Source organism: Cuculus canorus, chromosome 8 (genome assembly GCF_017976375.1).
Source record: "Cuculus canorus isolate bCucCan1 chromosome 8, bCucCan1.pri, whole genome shotgun sequence".
NCBI lineage: Eukaryota > Metazoa > Chordata > Aves > Cuculiformes > Cuculidae > Cuculus > Cuculus canorus.
Window position 1 is genome coordinate 738,225 of NC_071408.1, and position 16,746 is coordinate 754,970.

The following is a 16,746-nucleotide window of genomic DNA, read 5'->3' on the forward strand; positions in this document are numbered from 1 at the left end:
GGAGCATCGAGTCCAGCTCCTGACCCTGCACAGGACACCCCTGACATTCACACAGTGTTTCCGAGGGTGATGTCCAAAGGCTTTTGGAATATTGTCAGGCTCAGTGCCATGACTGCTTCCCTGGGAGCTGCTCCAGTGCTTCACCACCCTCTTGGGGAAGAACCTTCTGCTGATGTCCAGCCTAACCCTCCCCTGGCATCTTCCTGCCATTCCCTGGGGTCCTGTTATTGGTCACCAGAGAGAGGAGCTCAGCGCCTGCTCCTCCTGCCCTTGTGAGGAAGCTGCAGACCACGATGAGGTCTCCCCTCAGCCTCCCCTTCCCCAGGCTGAACAGACCAAGTGACTTCAGCCGCTCCTTGTACAGCTTTCCCTTTAAACCCTTCACCAACTTTGTGGCCTCCTCTGGACACCCTTCGGGAGCTTTAGATCCTTTTATCCTGTGGTGCCTGGAGTGATGGGGAGCCCTGACATGGAAGGCCATCCCTGGTGGGGATGGGGGTAGACCCCACTTATTTATGGATCAGAGGAACTCAAAGGGATTGGAACGTGGTAGAGAATTGGCCCCTGACTTTACCACTAAAAAACTGAGATTGAGCACAGCCAGGCAGGAATCTGGTGCCCATTTCCAGCCCCAGAGAGACATTTCCAGTCCTCCCAGCTGCAGGCTCCTGGGCTGAGGAGCCGTGCCAGCCCACCCCCCTCCTCTGCTGGACTGCTCATCTCCTTCCTCACTGGAGTTTCTTTGGGTTTTCATTCTTTTCTTTTAAAGAAAGTTTGGAAGGAGGCTGGGAGGGTGCATCGCAGCTCCATTATCCTGGGAATGAAAGAGAGTTAAACTGTAATGGCCATTAGAGCTCCTTTCCCAGCTACCTCTCTGCTTCTCATTCAATAATTCCCTTAATGTTTTGTCCTAATGGAGCAGATTATTACTATTATTTTATTTTATCAAGATCACTTATTGCATAGGAAAGAGGAGGAGGACCAGAGCCGTGGATGGACGCGGGGCTCTTAGCTGGCTCCATATCTGTTGTTATTATTATTGTTGTTGTTATTATTTTTGTCAGACTGGACATAAAGGGCCAGTGTGGGCTTTCATCTCACCGCCTCTCTGTGTGTGCAGTGACGATATCTCCGTGGGAGGGTGACCTTGGGGGGGTGGGGAGCTGGCAAGGCTGGGCGCAGTTTCAGGATCCTTCCCTCCAGGACAGGAGCTTTTTCAGTCTCTTTCCCTGCAGGGGTTCCCCAAACAACACGTTGGTCATCGGGCTGTCTCAGGCCTTGATCTCCTTTAATCTGTGCTGTAATTTCTGCAGGATACCCTGAGAAAATCTCCCTAGATTGAGAGTGACAGCACTGAAACGGGTTGGAAATGGGTCAGAAAAAGTTGCCCGTAGGAGCGTTTGCCTGGAATAAATCTGGTCTCTGCTTTCAAAGAGGTGTTGCGGGAGAGTGAAACAAAACACACTCTGCTTGAAACGCTGCTTTTTAGTGCCTCGGCAGTGGCTTCAAAGCTGGTCCAGCTTGAAGCAGGCTTCAGCTGGGAGTGCCTGACCAGCGCCAGCACCCCCTGCTCAGCCTGACTGGGCTCCTCTCACCACTGTCTTTGCTTTGGCCACCTTGGAGCATCCCCAGGGAACTTGCATCCCCAAGGTGGCTGGTGCTGGTCGCCAGCTGAGCCCCACTCGTGTTTGTTCCCGCAGGGAGGAATGATCGCCCTGCTGCTCTCCATCCTCTGCCTGGTAATGATCCTCTACACCCGCCGGCGGTGGTGCAAGCGGCGCCGTGTGCCGCAGCCCCAGAAGAGCGCCAGCGCCGAGGCGGCCAACGAGATCCACTACATCCCCTCGGTGCTGATCGGGGGCCACGGGCGGGAGAGCCTGCGCAACGCCCGCGTGCAGGGCCACAACTCCAGCGGGACGCTCAGCATCCGTGAGACCCCCATCCTGGACGGCTACGAGTACGACATCACTGACCTGCGGCACCACCTCCAGCGCGAGTGCATGAACGGTGGAGAGGACTTTGCTAGCCAGGTCACCCGCACCCTGGACTCGCTGCAGGGATGCAATGAGAAGTCCAGCCTGGACCTCACGCCAGGTGGGGATGGGGCAGGGGGGCATAGGCTGAGCAGGATCCTTTCCACCTCATCTTCTCTCCATCATTCCATGTTTTTCCTTGGGCATTTTCCCCGTTTCTCTGTGGTTTTGTTGTGTGTGACATGTTGGTGGCGCTATGAAGGCCCTTCCGTTGCTGGGAGACCCTGTAGCTGGTTAACTTTGCAGTAGCTGCTCTTGAGTGGAATGTGGCTGGAACTCCAAGGGGAAGGGCTGTGGTTCCCATGGCCTGGTGGGGAGCCAGGATGGTGTCCCCTCTGAGAGACCCCTGTGGTGACCCTCAAAATTCCATTCCCTATGACAGGTTTTCTGGTGTCTTCTTCAGCTGATGTTTTTAGTAGCAAAATTGCACTTGCTATCAGTATGATTCAAAGTTAACGCTGTCTTCTGATCACCAGCAGAGATTCTTTGAAGCTTGTAGCACAGATACTTGTTGGCCATATTACTAACTGAGCCATCTAACTGGAGCCTTCTCGACTGAGATATGGTTTGGGAAGACCATTGTGTGGTTCCTAAAGCTCTCCGGGGCTTTTCTTTACACATCTGCGTATGCAGAGGTGCCCTGAGAGGCTGAGTATTAGATCTCGGCTTTTTTCCGCTCGATGGAGATGCCTTTCAGGCTTTGAGGAGCTCTTGAGGGTGCAGTTTGGTCCATTGCCAGTGGCACCTTGGTTGCCTCATGCAGATGCTGGAGATGGATCCAAGGAAATCTCTTTCTTTCTCACCTCCCTCCTTTTAAGAAATCTTTGTCCATGAAAGATTTTGCTTTCAATTTTTCCTGCTCAGGGAGTGATAATGCCAAGCTGTCCCTGATGAACAAGTACAAGGACAACATCATCGCCACTAGCCCCGTTGACTCGAACCACCAGCAGGCCACGCTGCTGTCCCACACTTCCAGCAGCCAGCGCAAGCGCATCAACAACAAAGCACGAGGTAGGGTGATCCTCAAGGCAGATGGAATGGGTTGGGCTTCCACCGATGTACTGCTCCAGCCACTCGCCTGGATGGAGAAATAGGGCTGGCTTTGGGTGAGAATGTGGAAATGAGGATTTCGGTGGGGATAAATGGAAAAAGCGGTGTCTGCAAGGATGCGACTGATGTTGGTTTGGTTGGTTGCACAGATGTTATTGCCCCTGGAAAATATTTCATATACCAGTGAGGCCATGGGGAAAAGTTGCAAGGTACTGGGAGCTGGAGCAGGGCTCTGCGTGGTGGGAAGGGGAGAAGACGCTCTCCCCGCTGCACCTGGCAGACAGGGCTCCGTGTCTTCAAGGCAAGGGGTGATGTAGGATGTGGCTACTTGGGGTGGCGTGGTGCCAGCCTGGCTGTGACCACACTCGCTGTCCCCTGCAGCCGGATCAGCATTTCTCAACCCTGAGGGGGACTCGGGGACGGAGGCAGACACTGATCCCCAGCTGACCTTCTACACAGACCCCTCACGGAGCCGGAGGCGCAGCCGAGGTGGGTGTGGGTGCGGAGGCGGGTGGTGAGCGTGGCCCCTCTTGCCTTGTTTGCCGTCGCCTGGCTGAGTTTGAAGACTTTCCATCAGGAAAAGATGGAAACGCAGGCAGGATCTGGGCTGCCGTGGGCAGGCGCTGGTCCCGGCTCGCACAGCGGGCTGCTGCTGTTCTCCGGTGGAGCTTCTCAGCAAAGGATGGAATATATTCTGATTTTTGCTGGAGGCTTCTGCTAGGCTTTGGTGTGTATTAATGAGTAACACACTTCAAAGGCTGGTCCATGAGCTCCTGTGCTGCTGCTCAGCACAGCAGTGCTGCAGGTTGGCTCTGGCACCGAGCTGAATGTGCGATGGAGGATGGAGACAGGCTCAGTCCCTGGGCAGGAGTCTCGCCCTGCATCATCTCTTTGGGAGGTCTCTTGCCCTGGGGAGGAGAGATCCTGCCCGTTTTCCCTCCTTCTCTGCACAGTGCCTTGTTTTTCTGGGGCCTTGAAGACATCTTCACCGCCAGCACCCATGCTGGATGCTGGGAGGCCAATTCAGGCTTTGTCTCCTCAGGGGATGGCTCAGCTCCTAGCTGGCTTTTTTTCCACTCAACTTCTTCAGCTGAGAGATGAAAAGTCAAAGACCTGCACGCCCTGAGCCATTAGGGCTCTCAGGTGCTTTTTCAAAGGCAGCCAGGAGGCTGTTGTCATGGCAAAGTTAACCCAAGAGAAGGGCTGAGAAGAAGGAGGGGAAAAAAAGAAAAGGATATTGCATTTACCTTTCTTCTCCTCGATGTCTTTGCTCTGCTTTAAAGTCCTGCTGCTCAAAGGTCTCGGTGCGCGGTGGTGCAGGGGTGCGGGAGAGCCCAGGCTGCGGGAGCCACAGCTGTGGGATAGGCACGCTGCTGCGGCAAAGGTTGCTTCATGTTCTTGAAAATCCAAAGTGACTTCACTTGACTGGATTGATGCTGGATTTCCAGGGAGCTGGGCAGGATCTCTGCACTCCAGAATCCTCTGGCTGCACCCCAAGATCTTCCTGGGTGCCTTGGGTCTCAGGTTTGGCTGTGTTTTCGTGTTTTGCAGTGGGCTCCCCCCGGAGCCCTGTGAACAAGACCACTCTGACCCTCATCAGTGTGACGAGCTGTGTCATCAGCCTGGTGTGCTCCTCCCACATGAACTGCCCTCTTGTTGTCAAGATCACTCTCCATGTCCCTGAGCACCTCATTGCCGATGGTGAGCACCCTGCCGTCCTACCCCTTTCTCCTGCCCTGCTCTGAAAGCTGCAGCGGAGGGAAGGAGGGGGTGATGGAGAAGGTGGATGTGGGATGGGTGCGGGGCAGAGGAATAGGCATGGGATGGAGGACATCGGTGTGGTACAGAGGGTTGGAAGAGGACAGGCTGGATTGGAGATGGCTGTTGTGGGACAGAGAGGGTGGGTGCAAGATGGAGGGGATGGGGATGGGATAGAGAGTGCTGGTGTGGAAAAGGGGGGGTGGGCAGAGGATAGAGAGTGCTGTCATGGGGTGGCAGAGACAAGCACTGGATGGAGGAGGCCAGTGCAGGTCAGAGGGAATGGACGTGGGACAGAGGGATTCATAGTGGGACAGAGGGTACCATCTCGAGATGGAAGGGATGGACACGAAATGGAGGGGACCATCATGAGATGGAGGGATCCATCACTGGATGGAGAGGACCATCATGGGATGGAGGGGACAGCAGTGGGTCACTGCCGCTGACTGCCCTCTCGGTGGCAGGGAGCCGGTTCATCCTGCTGGAGGGGAGCCAGCTGGACGCCAGCGACTGGCTGAACCCGGCGCAGGTCGTCCTCTTCTCCCAGCAAAATTCCAGCGGGCCCTGGGCCCTGGACCTCTGCGCTCGGCGCCTCCTCGACCCCTGCGAGCACCAGTGTGACCCCGAGACTGGTAGGCAGGAGGTGGGGGTGGTTTGGAAGCTTTTTGTCTGGGTTAGCGGCTCCCTGGCTGGCACCGCTCCCTTCCTGGGGTGTGGACTGGGCATCTGTGTGTTGCAACCCCTGTTTCTTACTCAGAGCAGCCTGAAGTGAGTGTCTGTGTGTCTGGATCAGGATATTTTCCTAGTGAGTTTTAGGGTCTCTTGTGCTTTTGACCAAAGTGAGTTGGCTTTGGCTGCTCCACGTTTAAGTCCCCCCCCCTGCCTCGCTGCCCTGGCCTGGTGCCAGTGTCATGATGAGCATCATCAACACACAGTTCATTTTGGGAGCAGAGCATTTTAAACGCACCCTTCGTGCTCTATGCCGGAGTCGTCCCACAGCAGCCTTTATGCTTAAGCATGAGCTCAGATCTGGAGCACTTTCTACATGTTAGTTAAGCAGGAGCCGAGCTCACCTCCGCCCGCTCAGCCTGGCCTTGGTGGGGAGGCACCGGGTGGCTGCAGGCTGGGTGTGACAGGGGTGCGTGTGGAAAGGCCTTATCCCCTCATGCCCCTCCTTCTCTCCGTAGGTGAGTGTCTCTGCTACGAAGGTTACATGAAGGACCCTGTGCACAAGCACCTCTGCATCCGGAACGAGTGGGGAACGAACCAGGGGTGAGTGCGCCTGTGGCAGTGTGTCCTGTCTTTGCGTGAGCTGCTGGGCTTCAGCAAGGCTGTGGTGAATCCTCTTGGGCAAAAGAGTTAGAGGCATCTCCATGAATCGTAAGGCCAGGGCACAGCTGGGCTCTGCGGCAGGTCTGCGGGAGGTGAGGGTTTTGGTTCTTTGAAATAATAGGAGGTGATGTAGAAGAGGCCGTTGTTCAGTTCCAGCGTAAACACCCCCTGGAGAGGATCGGGGCTGCGCCTCTTCCACTTGTGTGCACTCTTTTGGCATCCTGCGCTTCATGGGCTTTTCAGTTTGGGTGTGCGAGGTGTCAGGAGGAGGTCTGGGGTCAGGCTGTCCCCGGCAGAGGAGCAAGGCTGTGGGGTGGGGTTGCCTCATTGAAAATTGGGAAAAGTAGATGCTTTGATGCCATGGTCTGAGGGAACAGAGCAGTTGCTGTCTGCTCCAATCTTTACACCCCTGGAAATGCAAAGGGAATGTTTTTTTGATGTTTTGGCATCAATTTGGTGGGGTTGTGCAACATTCCCATCTCTCCAGGACCCTCGAGGGATGCTCCATCTGCCCCTTGACACTTGTGGGTCTCTGACCTGCAGACAGGGACTCCCATGGGCGTTGGTAGTGTGCAGAAAGCCAAGACACCCTCAAAACTTAGAGGCCCCATGTGCACTGGCACCTCCAACCGCCTTTTTCCTCCCCTCATCTCCTTGTGCCTCAGCTGGATCCACAGCACCAGCGTCCCCGTGCGTGGCAGGACGCCCTCTCTGAAGTCATTAGTCTTCACAGCGGGAAGAGAAAAGTCGAAGGCTGGGCTTGGCGGCGCCCCTGCCGTGCCGCTGCTTCGGAGGATGGCAGCTGCGGGGGGCTGCCTGCACCAGCCGGTCCCAGCTGCGTCCCTTTGAACTGGGGCCCGGGGAGAGCCCCGCTGCTTTATCTCCAGCCTCCGATCTGTTTTTTTCTCATTTTAAAAGCAATTTAGCGATTAAAACCCAGTGTGGAGCGCAGGCTGTGAGAGACAAGGACAGCTGTCATTGGGAGTGTCCTGAGCCAGGCTGGGGATGTGACACATCCCTGTGCTGGGGGTGTGGTGAGCGGTGTTGTCAGGGTCCCCCAGACCACCGCGAGGGTGAGAAAATGCAGGCAGAAATACAGCTCCCTGCCCCGTTCATCCCCAAGGGACAAGTGTCCCACAGGGATGGCCCCAGCTCCCCTGTGCCCATCAGCGCCCAAGAGGCACAGAGCAATGGAGAATGGGGTGTGCGAGGCCAGCGTATTCCCTTTGCCAGGGACTTGCCTGGGACGTTTTGGGTTTAGGAGCATCTCACTGTGGGTTGGAAAGATCTCACAGCCACCCACAAGCATCTGTGGCTTTGGTGCCAGCTGGTGCCTCGGTTGGAGCTACCAGCAGTGTGCTGGACCCACCACCCTGCAAAAAGCAAGGGGGCAAATTGCTTTTCCCATCGAGGCAGGTAGGGAGAATGGATAAGTACAGGTGAAGAGACATTTACTCCTTTTCCTCTCTGCTTTTCTGTTGCTCTTGGGTGTGGCACTGCGGCTTCACATTTTCCTCCCATGCTCATTGCTCTTCTCTAGTTTATTCCTGCTCTTGCTGCTCCATATTCTGAAGGGAAAGAGGGGGAAGAAGCTCCTTACAGCCGAACCTGGAAAGAATATGGATAATAATAAGCAGGAGAGAAGCCAAGGGCAGGAAGGGCAAATCCATTCCTGTAGCCCTCTGGGCCTCCTTGCAGCTCTGGATGCAGCTTTGGCCTCAGCAACACCAAGCTGAAAGGTACTCAGGACCTGCTTCGTTTCTGCAGGGGATTTGGGGCTGCTTTTCAGCTCCAGTTCCAGCCTGATGTCCCCATGGGAACCTTCTTCATGCTCATGCACGAGCCTCTGCCTTTCCCCCTGCAGCACTGTTCACACCTGGCCAGTATACGTGTCTTCTTTGGTCTCTTCTTACATACCAAAATTATCTGTGACAAATTATATGCAGCATTTCCAACATATTTTCCTGTTTAGAGTGGAGAAACCTAGCAGGTCTCTTTCCCCAAGGTGCAACGCAGCCCTAGATCATGGTGGGGCTGTCAAAGTCCTCTGAGCCCTTGAGAAGGTTCCAGTGCTGCAGCGTTGGGGCTTTTTCAGCACCAGCCTTTCAGAGCTCCTCTCTCGAACTGCTTGAAACCAAGGTCATTTTTTGTTTCTTCCGTGAACTTGCAGATTTTTGTTTCAGAAAATAGTAGCAGCTGAAACCACGCTTAACTCAACCATCCCTGCCTGCGGCCTCCGCTGTTTGTAGGGGCTCTTGAAAGCACGTCCACGCTAAGCATCGTGGTGCCCAGGTTAGCTTGATGTTGAATGGGGATTTTTTTTCTGTACTGCAATGTGGTTTAGTAGTGGGCTGGTTTGGTTAGACTTGATGACCTCAAGGGTCTTTTCCAACCTATTCTATGTCCAGGTGCCTCTTGGTGCAACTCTGCCTGCAAGGGCTTGTGGTGGCGGAGGTCTCCTCTGCCTGTCCGAGGCGTGCCCTGTGATTCCTTGGCCTTCACAGGGTCATGTCTGTGGTCCAGCAGAACCATCAGAGCCCTTTTAACTGAGTAACTTGTAACTTTAACCTGGTGTTTAGGGTTTGGGGGGGCAGAGGTTGAGCTGCCAGGCCACACTGTCTTCTGTCGCGCTCATCAGCTCGCTCCCAGCTCTAGCCTAGCAAGGTTGCCCACAGGCTCACCCGGAAGAGCTATCTGCAAATCCTCTACTCTCTGCCCCCTTCCCAAGGTGACATTAACTGTACCTGAATAACTTCTGACCATTGTTTGTCTAATAAGCTCCTAACCCCTGCAATATTGGAGCGATGTGCTGCAGCCTTGGGTGGCACAAGCCAGGTGGCGAGTCCTGGAGAAGCCAGGTCTGCTCCTAGCAAAGGGAAGCTCAGCAAAGCTTTTTTAAAACAACCTTTGTTTTACATAGGTTTGCCATCAGTTTGTTTTTATTGGTAGTGATTATGGGTTGACTTGGTGTCTGTTCACTCAGCAGCATCTAATTTTACTCGTAAAGGCGAGCTCACCTTTGAACTTTATTGGTGATGGCAGTGAGGCTTTGTGTGTTGTGTGTATTGTGGGTACCATGCTGAGCCCCTTGCCGCCCTGGTACATCTTTTACCCAACCCAACCAATCACTAAATCTTCATCAGTTTTTCAGAAAAATAAGATGTTTTTGATCACGGGCAGCAGATACATTTGATCAACTGGGTTTTTTTTGTGCCACTCTTCAGCTATTTTAAACAAATCTGGCTGGTGCTGTTTGTGTGTTCACAGTCTGGCTTTGATATGCATTGTTAATTAGCTGCTTTTCAGCTCTTACTCTAACGTTTCTCTGTTAGGATGCAGTTCCGGCAATCCAACCAACACTGCCTCCTCTTTGCTCATCAAACCAAATTCCTGCGGTTGCTTCATGGTATGAACAGAATAAGAGTCAGAGCAGCTCATTCTGCCTTTAGTTAATAAACTGTTACCTGCTCACATTTGTACTTCTTCATCTCGGCCCTTAGATCCCTCTGCAATGGCCGATGGCTTTCCCATCCCCAGGTGCTGCTCTTGTCTGAGTGCCCTTTCCAGACCCCCCAAGGAGATTTAAGAGGGCCTGCGTTTAAGGGGTCTATTACAATGTGCCCTTTCAACGTGTAATGGGCTTCACCCAGCACGGGGAGGTTTTAGGCCAGTTTAAGGTAATTTGGCGAATGTGCCTGGCTGGGTATCATCTTCTTCTAGACAGAGGGAAGCAGGGACCGCCCCAGCCCCACTCCCATACAGGCCAAGCTGCCCCTTTCTCCACCCTTTTTTCCAGCACAGGACCCGAACTAGTGCAACAGGCTGTGCCCTGCTCACCTCCCTCCCCACGGTGCCGCTTCTCTTCTGCATCCAGTTATCCCCTCCCTGACTGTACAGCGACTTCTGCCGTCCCATCCCCATGCACCATCCACTCCCCACCCCCCAGAGGAGCTGGGATGCGCTAAAGTCCAAGGACAGCACTTTTTCTGCTTAAAGATTTTTTTCCCTCTGTTTTTCTGTTTTTTCTTTCCCCCCCCACTCCTTTTTCTCTCTTTTTTTCCCCCCCTGCCTCTCTCCATCCCCTGCTGTGTGCCTCAGCTTTGCGAGCTTGAAGGACAGCCAGATAAAAAGCTCCTCTTTCTTTCAGATCCTTTCACCAAACCACCCATCCGCCTCCTCCTCCCGCCCCATTCTCCTCGCAGATTTACAGGCAGCCCAGGGAGAAAGTGCAGGCATTAGCATTTTTAATAAAGAGCTGCTTGGAAAGGATGGCAGGGGGTGGGGAGATGGGAAGGGGAGAGGCATCGGCAGCTGAAGCCCAGGGAAAGCCATCACAAAGTAAAGCAAAGTTGAGGAGGAGCTAGGATGGGCATCACTGGCAGGAGAAGTTGGCAGCTCAGTGCTGGTGTCACACTGGTTTTCTGCTCGCTCCCATCAGGATGATGTTGAGTCTTTATGGGTTCCCACTCTGGTTATCGTGGGCAGAGGGGGTCCTGGCCCTGCAGGAGGGATTTAGGCGCTCTGGGGATTTTTCTGATCCGTTCACAGTGAGCTTGAGCTCCTGAGCCACCAGTGAACGGATGCAGTGAGCGCCTTTGTCTGTGCCACTGGCTTCCAGTATACACTTGGAGCTGGTGCTGTGCTGCCATGATAGCGTTTGTCACCGCTGTCCTTGTGCTGCTTGGTGGGTAGAAACCCCCAGGAGCCCTGGGGACCGTGACGTTACCTCTTTGAATGTGTGACAGCCGATCGCCTTCTCCTCGAGTGGCATTTCGGCCACTCTGGCGTGAAGCCATTTCTCAGTGCCCTCGGTGAACCCCCTCCCCTGCAGCCCCTGTGTCCTCCCCGCCGGCCACTCAAACCAGCTGCCCCCAGTTGGCTCATCACTGCCGCATCCTGCGGGCACCAGGCCTTGATTCCTCATCCCCACATCTTGTATAGTGGGGAGCAAGGGCGGGCGGGAGTGCGGTTCTCGATGCTGGAAGTCAGTCTGACCTCATCCGGTTGCGACTGCCATTCGAGCGTGGCCGAGGTTGTGCTGAGGTGGGTCAGAGCATCACCAGCAGCACCAGGTCTGCAGGGCTTAGCTGGTATTTCAGGAGCTTTCACTCAAGCCCAGAGCTGGCACAAAGCATAGCTGATTGTCCAGCTGGAAAAAGCGAAAAGGCCTGAAGATCATCCCTGGGATGCACTGGCACCGCTTTGGCCGTGGGAACTTGCTGACTGAATGCGAGGAGTTTGCTGGTTCTCAGCTGTCCTGCTGACCCCCCGTTTTGTTGCTTTAGACGCCCGCCTGAGTGCCAAGGCTTGCAGGGAGCCAAGAGCTGTCATTTCTGGCCCAGTGATCCAACCTGATCAGCCACAGAGCTGCCTCTGATCAGTCCTGCTTTCTTTTATGAGCTCTGAAGACCATGTAACCGAAGTACCTGCCAAGAGCAACAAAAACCAGAGCAGTGAGGTGCCTCCAGTGATCACAGAAAGCAGGGAGGAAGACAGCCGTGTGGACACAATGCTCTTGTGCACAGGAGAGGAAGGAGGGGGCAGAGGCAAAAGGCAGCACTGCAGGAGATTAGATGTGCCTCAGGGAGGACATCTCACTCCATCCTCTGCAGCAGCAGGCACAAGTCAGCAAGGATGTGTGGGTGGAAATATCGATGCTATGCTCCTGGAGAGCTTCCTTGTAGATGAGGATGGAGAAGTGCCTCTCGCTGAGCTGTAGGTCTTCTATGGAGGCTGTCCTGGGGTCTCCCTGCAGAAGGTACTGCATCCTCACAGACTCGGTGATGCCGGGCAGCATTGGTTGTCCCCTGCCGTGCAGGCACGTAGCTAAAGGGTAAACCTTGCTTTTGATGGGCCTTTTTTGACTCTAAGTAGAGGCACAGTGGGGCAGGTTGGTGCCAAATGGCGCATTTTCCAGTGACCTTTTCCCCAGCTCAAAGCCATCATCACATTAATTTGAGCCACTGTTGAAAATTGCACCCTAGGTGGATGTGGTGTGGCCTGGGCAGCGGTTTCCATCTCCTAGGCAGGTCCGAGCCCCCTGTCTGCGTGTCCTGGACGTGTCAGCATCCCTGGCTTGCCAGACCTGCTGTCTGGTCGTCTGGCCGCAGCGCCTGCCCTGGGGTTGAGCTCTGCTGCACGCCAAGGGGGTCTTCACAACCTCTTTTCCACCTGAGTCGATGGGAAACAATACCTTGCCTCTGCTTTTGTTCCCTACCCTGCGTCGTCCTGAAAAGCGAGAATAAAACCCATCTGCGGGAGCGCTGGAAGGCGGAGGCGGGGAGCATTCAAGGCGTGGTGAGATGCAAGGAGCGCATCGCTTTCTGGCCGAAGCTGACCTCATTCAGGACAATCCGATCTGTGGGCTGAATGTAATCCCCCACTCCCAGCCGACTGGCTGGGAACACGGCATTGTATCCCAGCGAGGAAATGAGATGGCGTGCTGTAATCCTGCAATCAGAGCTTTCTTGTGGTTTTTTTTGTTTGTCCTTGCTGAAATAACTTCAGATTAGAAATTAAAGTGCTTGGGCAGGAGAGCTGTAATTGCCTCTGGAGAAAATCCTCGGGCTTGGCGGCGGCACCTGATGCTCCCACTCTGAATTTTAACAGCAGTGATGCGACAGGATAGAAAATCCCTTTCTCTCCCCAGCTCCGAGCTCTTGCAAGAGGGATTTGGAGCTTTCGGATTTGGGAGTGGGGTTCGTGTTGTCTGATTCAAAGCCCATCGCAGTCGGGTCTCTGTGCCTCCTCTTGCTCGGCTTTGTCAGCGCCGCTCTGCAGGCGATACTCCGCCAGCAGGGCTGTGCTGCAGGGGCTGCGCATCCCAAGGTGTTGTGGCCATGGCCATCCCACTGACGGGCACCGGCCACCAAGTTGTGATGGTTGCACATCACTCTCTGCTGTCTAGAGCAGCAGGGGTGGAGGAGGTGGGGCCGTCAGCTCTCCAGCCACCCCCTTGGCTCCAAATTACCAACTTGTCTTCCAGACCATTTTGCAAAGTCCTGCAGGGCCTGAGGCTTCCTGAGATCCCCTTCCGAGACAGTGATGCCCAAGGGGATTAAGGCACGTGGTGAAGCTGTGGCCCTGGACCTGACATGCTTCCTTGCAAAAGCCTCACAGAGAGAGAGTTCAGCTGTTTTGGGTTTTTTTTTCTTTTTGCAATTCAGGGGCTCTGACGCAAATGCCTATAACAGGAGCTGGGCAGGTGTTACCTAAGCTTGCAGAAGCTTGAAGATGCCAGGTGGGTGGGTGGGACTGGAGCACGTCATACCTGAAAAGGAAGGACACAACATGCCACCGACCTGTTGGCAGGCTGGGCTTGGGGTGAGGACCTTATGTGGTAGGAATCCCAAAATTAAGATCTTGGATGTGGGGCTGTTTTACAACCTTATGCTGGCTTGCTTTGAGCCGTCTCGTCCCCAGCCCACTGGGGGCGAAGTGGGGGAAGTGTCTTGGGCTGTGAGATGAAGTGGGATTGTGATGCCAGCACGATGCTCTTGAGTTTCTCTTCCAGGCCTTGGCCGTACACCATCTTCCAGCGCGGCTTTGACTTGGTGCTGGGCGAGCAGCCATCTGACAAGATTTTTCGGTAAGAAGTAAAGAGTAAAGGCAACCTGGTCAGGACATTTTGCGGTTCAAAAATATGACTCAGGCCATACGGACAGGCTGATCCTCCAGCTGGCAGGGGCTGTGTGGCTGTCCTGTGCCACCTTCTGGGGATGTGCAAGCATGGCTGGGAAGGTCTTATCACAGCTGCCGTGCGTGATGCTGGATGCTCATCAGCCAGTTCCTGCTCTCCATCCATGATAACAGCAAGGTTTAGACTTACCTAATTACCTAAATTAATTACCTAAATTATGTTTCCTTTTTGGGCATCATTTGGGCGCATTCAGAGAGGCCACCATGCTTCACCCTCCCGCTCTGCCTTTGCTCAAGCAGCCATCCCTGCAGAGCAAGAGGGGATCCCAGGGCTTGGGTTTGGGCAGGAGCAGCCCTCTGGGCTCAGCGTTTCCCTTCATACTAACCCCCACTGCTCCCCCTGGCAGGTTCACCTACACCCTGGGAGAAGGCATGTGGCTGCCACTGAGCAAGAGCTTCGTCATCCCCCCGGCCGAGCTGGCCATCAACCCCTCGGCCAAGTGCAAGACCGACATGACAGTGATGGAGGATGCGGTGGAGGTCAGGTAGGTGCGATGGTGGGGTGAGGGCATTTAGGAGGCAAATATACTGGTGGAGCATCCCTAGAGTAAGAGGACCAACCCCAAAGCACATGGAGATTGATGAGAGCTGGGACCTTCACCCCACTTTTTGCAGGTGGAGATTCATGTCCATTAACCTGCCTCACTTCAGTGCCTGCAAAGCTGGGCTTTCAGAGGTAGCTCTCATTGTTTCAGTGTCTCCTCCACTTCTCCAAAAGCTTGGCTGCTGTTCAGTTCACTATCAGCCGAAGGGAAACCTGAGCTCTGGAAATACCTATGTGGCAGTCACAGTCATGCATGCGTTCGTGCTGTCCCATCAGAGCAGTGACACACCTCCTCCTCCTCCTCGCAGGGAAGAGCTGATGACCTCCTCCTCCTTCGACAGCCTAGAGGTCCTCCTTGACTCCTTCGGCCCCGTTCGTGACTGCTCCCGGGACAACGGGGGCTGCAGCAAGAACTTCCGCTGCATCTCAGACCGCAAGTTGGACTCAACAGGCTGCGTGGTGCGTGGGGACCTGCAAATGTCCCCAGGGGGATGGTGGAGGAGGGAAGGGCTATACCTTTCATCCCTTTCCATCGCCTCAGGGTGGTTACTTTGGGGTTGGTTTTACAGCAGGAAGAGATGTTTAGGGGCTGGCAGCTCCTCTGACCCTGTCCTTGCTGCACATGTGCTTGAGGGAGCAAGCGCCCATCTGCTTACTGGCTCTCTAGGAGGTCCCACATCACTCACATGTGTCCCTTGTCACCGCCACAGCTGCTTTGCTGTGGGAGGGAAAGGGTGTGCTCCTGAGCGTTGCTCAGGTTGTGGTTTCCAATGGAGAGTGGTACCTAGAGCCCTCCCCTCCATCTCACCCTTCAGGGCCAGATTTCTTCCTTGGGGCCTCACCTCTTGCTTTCCCCCCGCAGTGTCCAACAGGACTGAGCCCCATGAAGGATGGCACGGGCTGCTATGACCGTCACGTTGGTGTGGACTGCTCGGATGGGTTCAACGGGGGCTGCGAGCAGCTGTGCCTGCAGCAGATGGTCCCTCTGCCTGAGGACCCCCTGCTCTACAACATCCTCATGTTCTGCGGGTGAGTTCCTCATCACCACCCCTGCTGTGAGGACACCCCCAAGGTGCTGCTGTAGCTTGCTGATGCCTCCCTGAGCTTGTAGGGTTGGGAGGGAGGATCTCCTCTGTTCCCAGTGTCCTTGCTGGGGTGGCCTAGTGGCCCCAGTCCATGCTGGTAGTGGCTTCAGATGATGATGGACCCTATGCTGGTTTCCCAGGTGCATTGAGGACTACAAGCTGGGCACAGATGGGCGGTCATGCCAACTCATCTCGGAGTCGTGCCCCGAGGCAGGGGCCTGTGGTGAGCCCCGTGAGCTGCCCATGAACCAGACACTGTTTGGGGAGATCTTCTATGGCTACAACAACCACTCCAAGGAGGTGGCCACGGGTCAAGTGCTCAAAGGGACATTCAGGTGAGTTTGGGATGTGGAGAGGTCACCTCAGCAGGGTCAGACTTTGCTGTCCTCTCTAAGAAGGCGTGGGAAACAGCCTGGAGCTAGACCTTAACAGACAGCCTAGTCCATCCACATCTGGCCAAGCTTTTCAGGAGATGGAGGGGCTGGTGGGGAGGATGCATCTGAAACTTTCCATCAGGAGTAGACATCCTTGTAACCTGTGCCCAAAGGAAAGATGTGGTCCTTTCTCAGATGGCTCACCGGCTGGTGGGGTTGGTCCCAGGCACTTCTCCTGTCCTCCAGCCCTGCCCTCCTCTCTGCACTTAACTTCCAGGCAGAACAACTTTGCCCGAGGCCTGGAGCAGCAGCTGCCGGATGGGCTGGTGGTGGCCACAGTGCCCCTGGAGAACCAGTGCCAAGAGGAGCTCTCTGAACCCACACCTGACCCCGAGTTCCTCACTGGTGAGTGAGCCCAACTGGCCCTGTGCCCCTCGCAGGGGGGCAGCTGCCAGCATGCCCGGCTGCAGCACCGACCCCTCCCGGGACGTATCTACTGTGGGACGTATCTAGTCTGGCTGTACCACCCCGCACTCACCTGCAGCAGCAGGAGGAGGAAGATGTTAACAATTAAGGAGAGGAAGAGGCTATATATTAATTTTGTGGCATAAAAGCTCAAGAGTTCATTGAATATTTGGGATATTTGCTAAAAGAAATTCTTTTAATTCAAGGTAGAAATGTTTTCCAAACACCTTTCATTTGGTTTCTAAATCAGAAACCCTTTGCCAGCGTAATGCAGCATTCAAAACCTGCCACAACCAAACGAAAATGTTTCTGTTTGTCCTACCAGAGCATCATAGTCCATGAGTGATGGGGTTGCAGGGATTCCTAGACAACCTTCAAGGATTTACCCTTCCTCTACCAAGTTGCAG

At 54.6% G+C, this 16,746-nt stretch overlaps 1 protein-coding gene across 9 annotated transcripts in view; it reads left to right on the top strand.

The window, feature by feature from the left end:
* The window catches only part of ASTN1 (astrotactin 1), a 65,847-nt gene that overhangs the window by 24,141 nt on the left and 24,960 nt on the right, over positions 1–16,746 (top strand). For all 9 annotated transcript variants that reach the window (XR_008450899.1, XR_008450898.1, XR_008450897.1 and 6 more), the window contains exons 3-14: positions 1,701–2,094; positions 2,898–3,044; positions 3,465–3,572; positions 4,635–4,784; positions 5,306–5,473; positions 6,029–6,113; positions 13,687–13,761; positions 14,219–14,356; positions 14,724–14,874; positions 15,278–15,444; positions 15,641–15,835; positions 16,152–16,279. Coding sequence is in view for 4 of the 9 variants with exons in the window: in XM_054072479.1 (XP_053928454.1) it covers positions 1,701–2,094; positions 2,898–3,044; positions 3,465–3,572; positions 4,635–4,784; positions 5,306–5,473; positions 6,029–6,113; positions 13,687–13,761; positions 14,219–14,356; positions 14,724–14,874; positions 15,278–15,444; positions 15,641–15,835; positions 16,152–16,279 (1,906 nt within the window). In the remaining 5 variants the exon portion in view is untranslated. The remainder of the gene's footprint in view (positions 1–1,700; positions 2,095–2,897; positions 3,045–3,464; positions 3,573–4,634; positions 4,785–5,305; positions 5,474–6,028; positions 6,114–13,686; positions 13,762–14,218; positions 14,357–14,723; positions 14,875–15,277; positions 15,445–15,640; positions 15,836–16,151; positions 16,280–16,746) is intronic.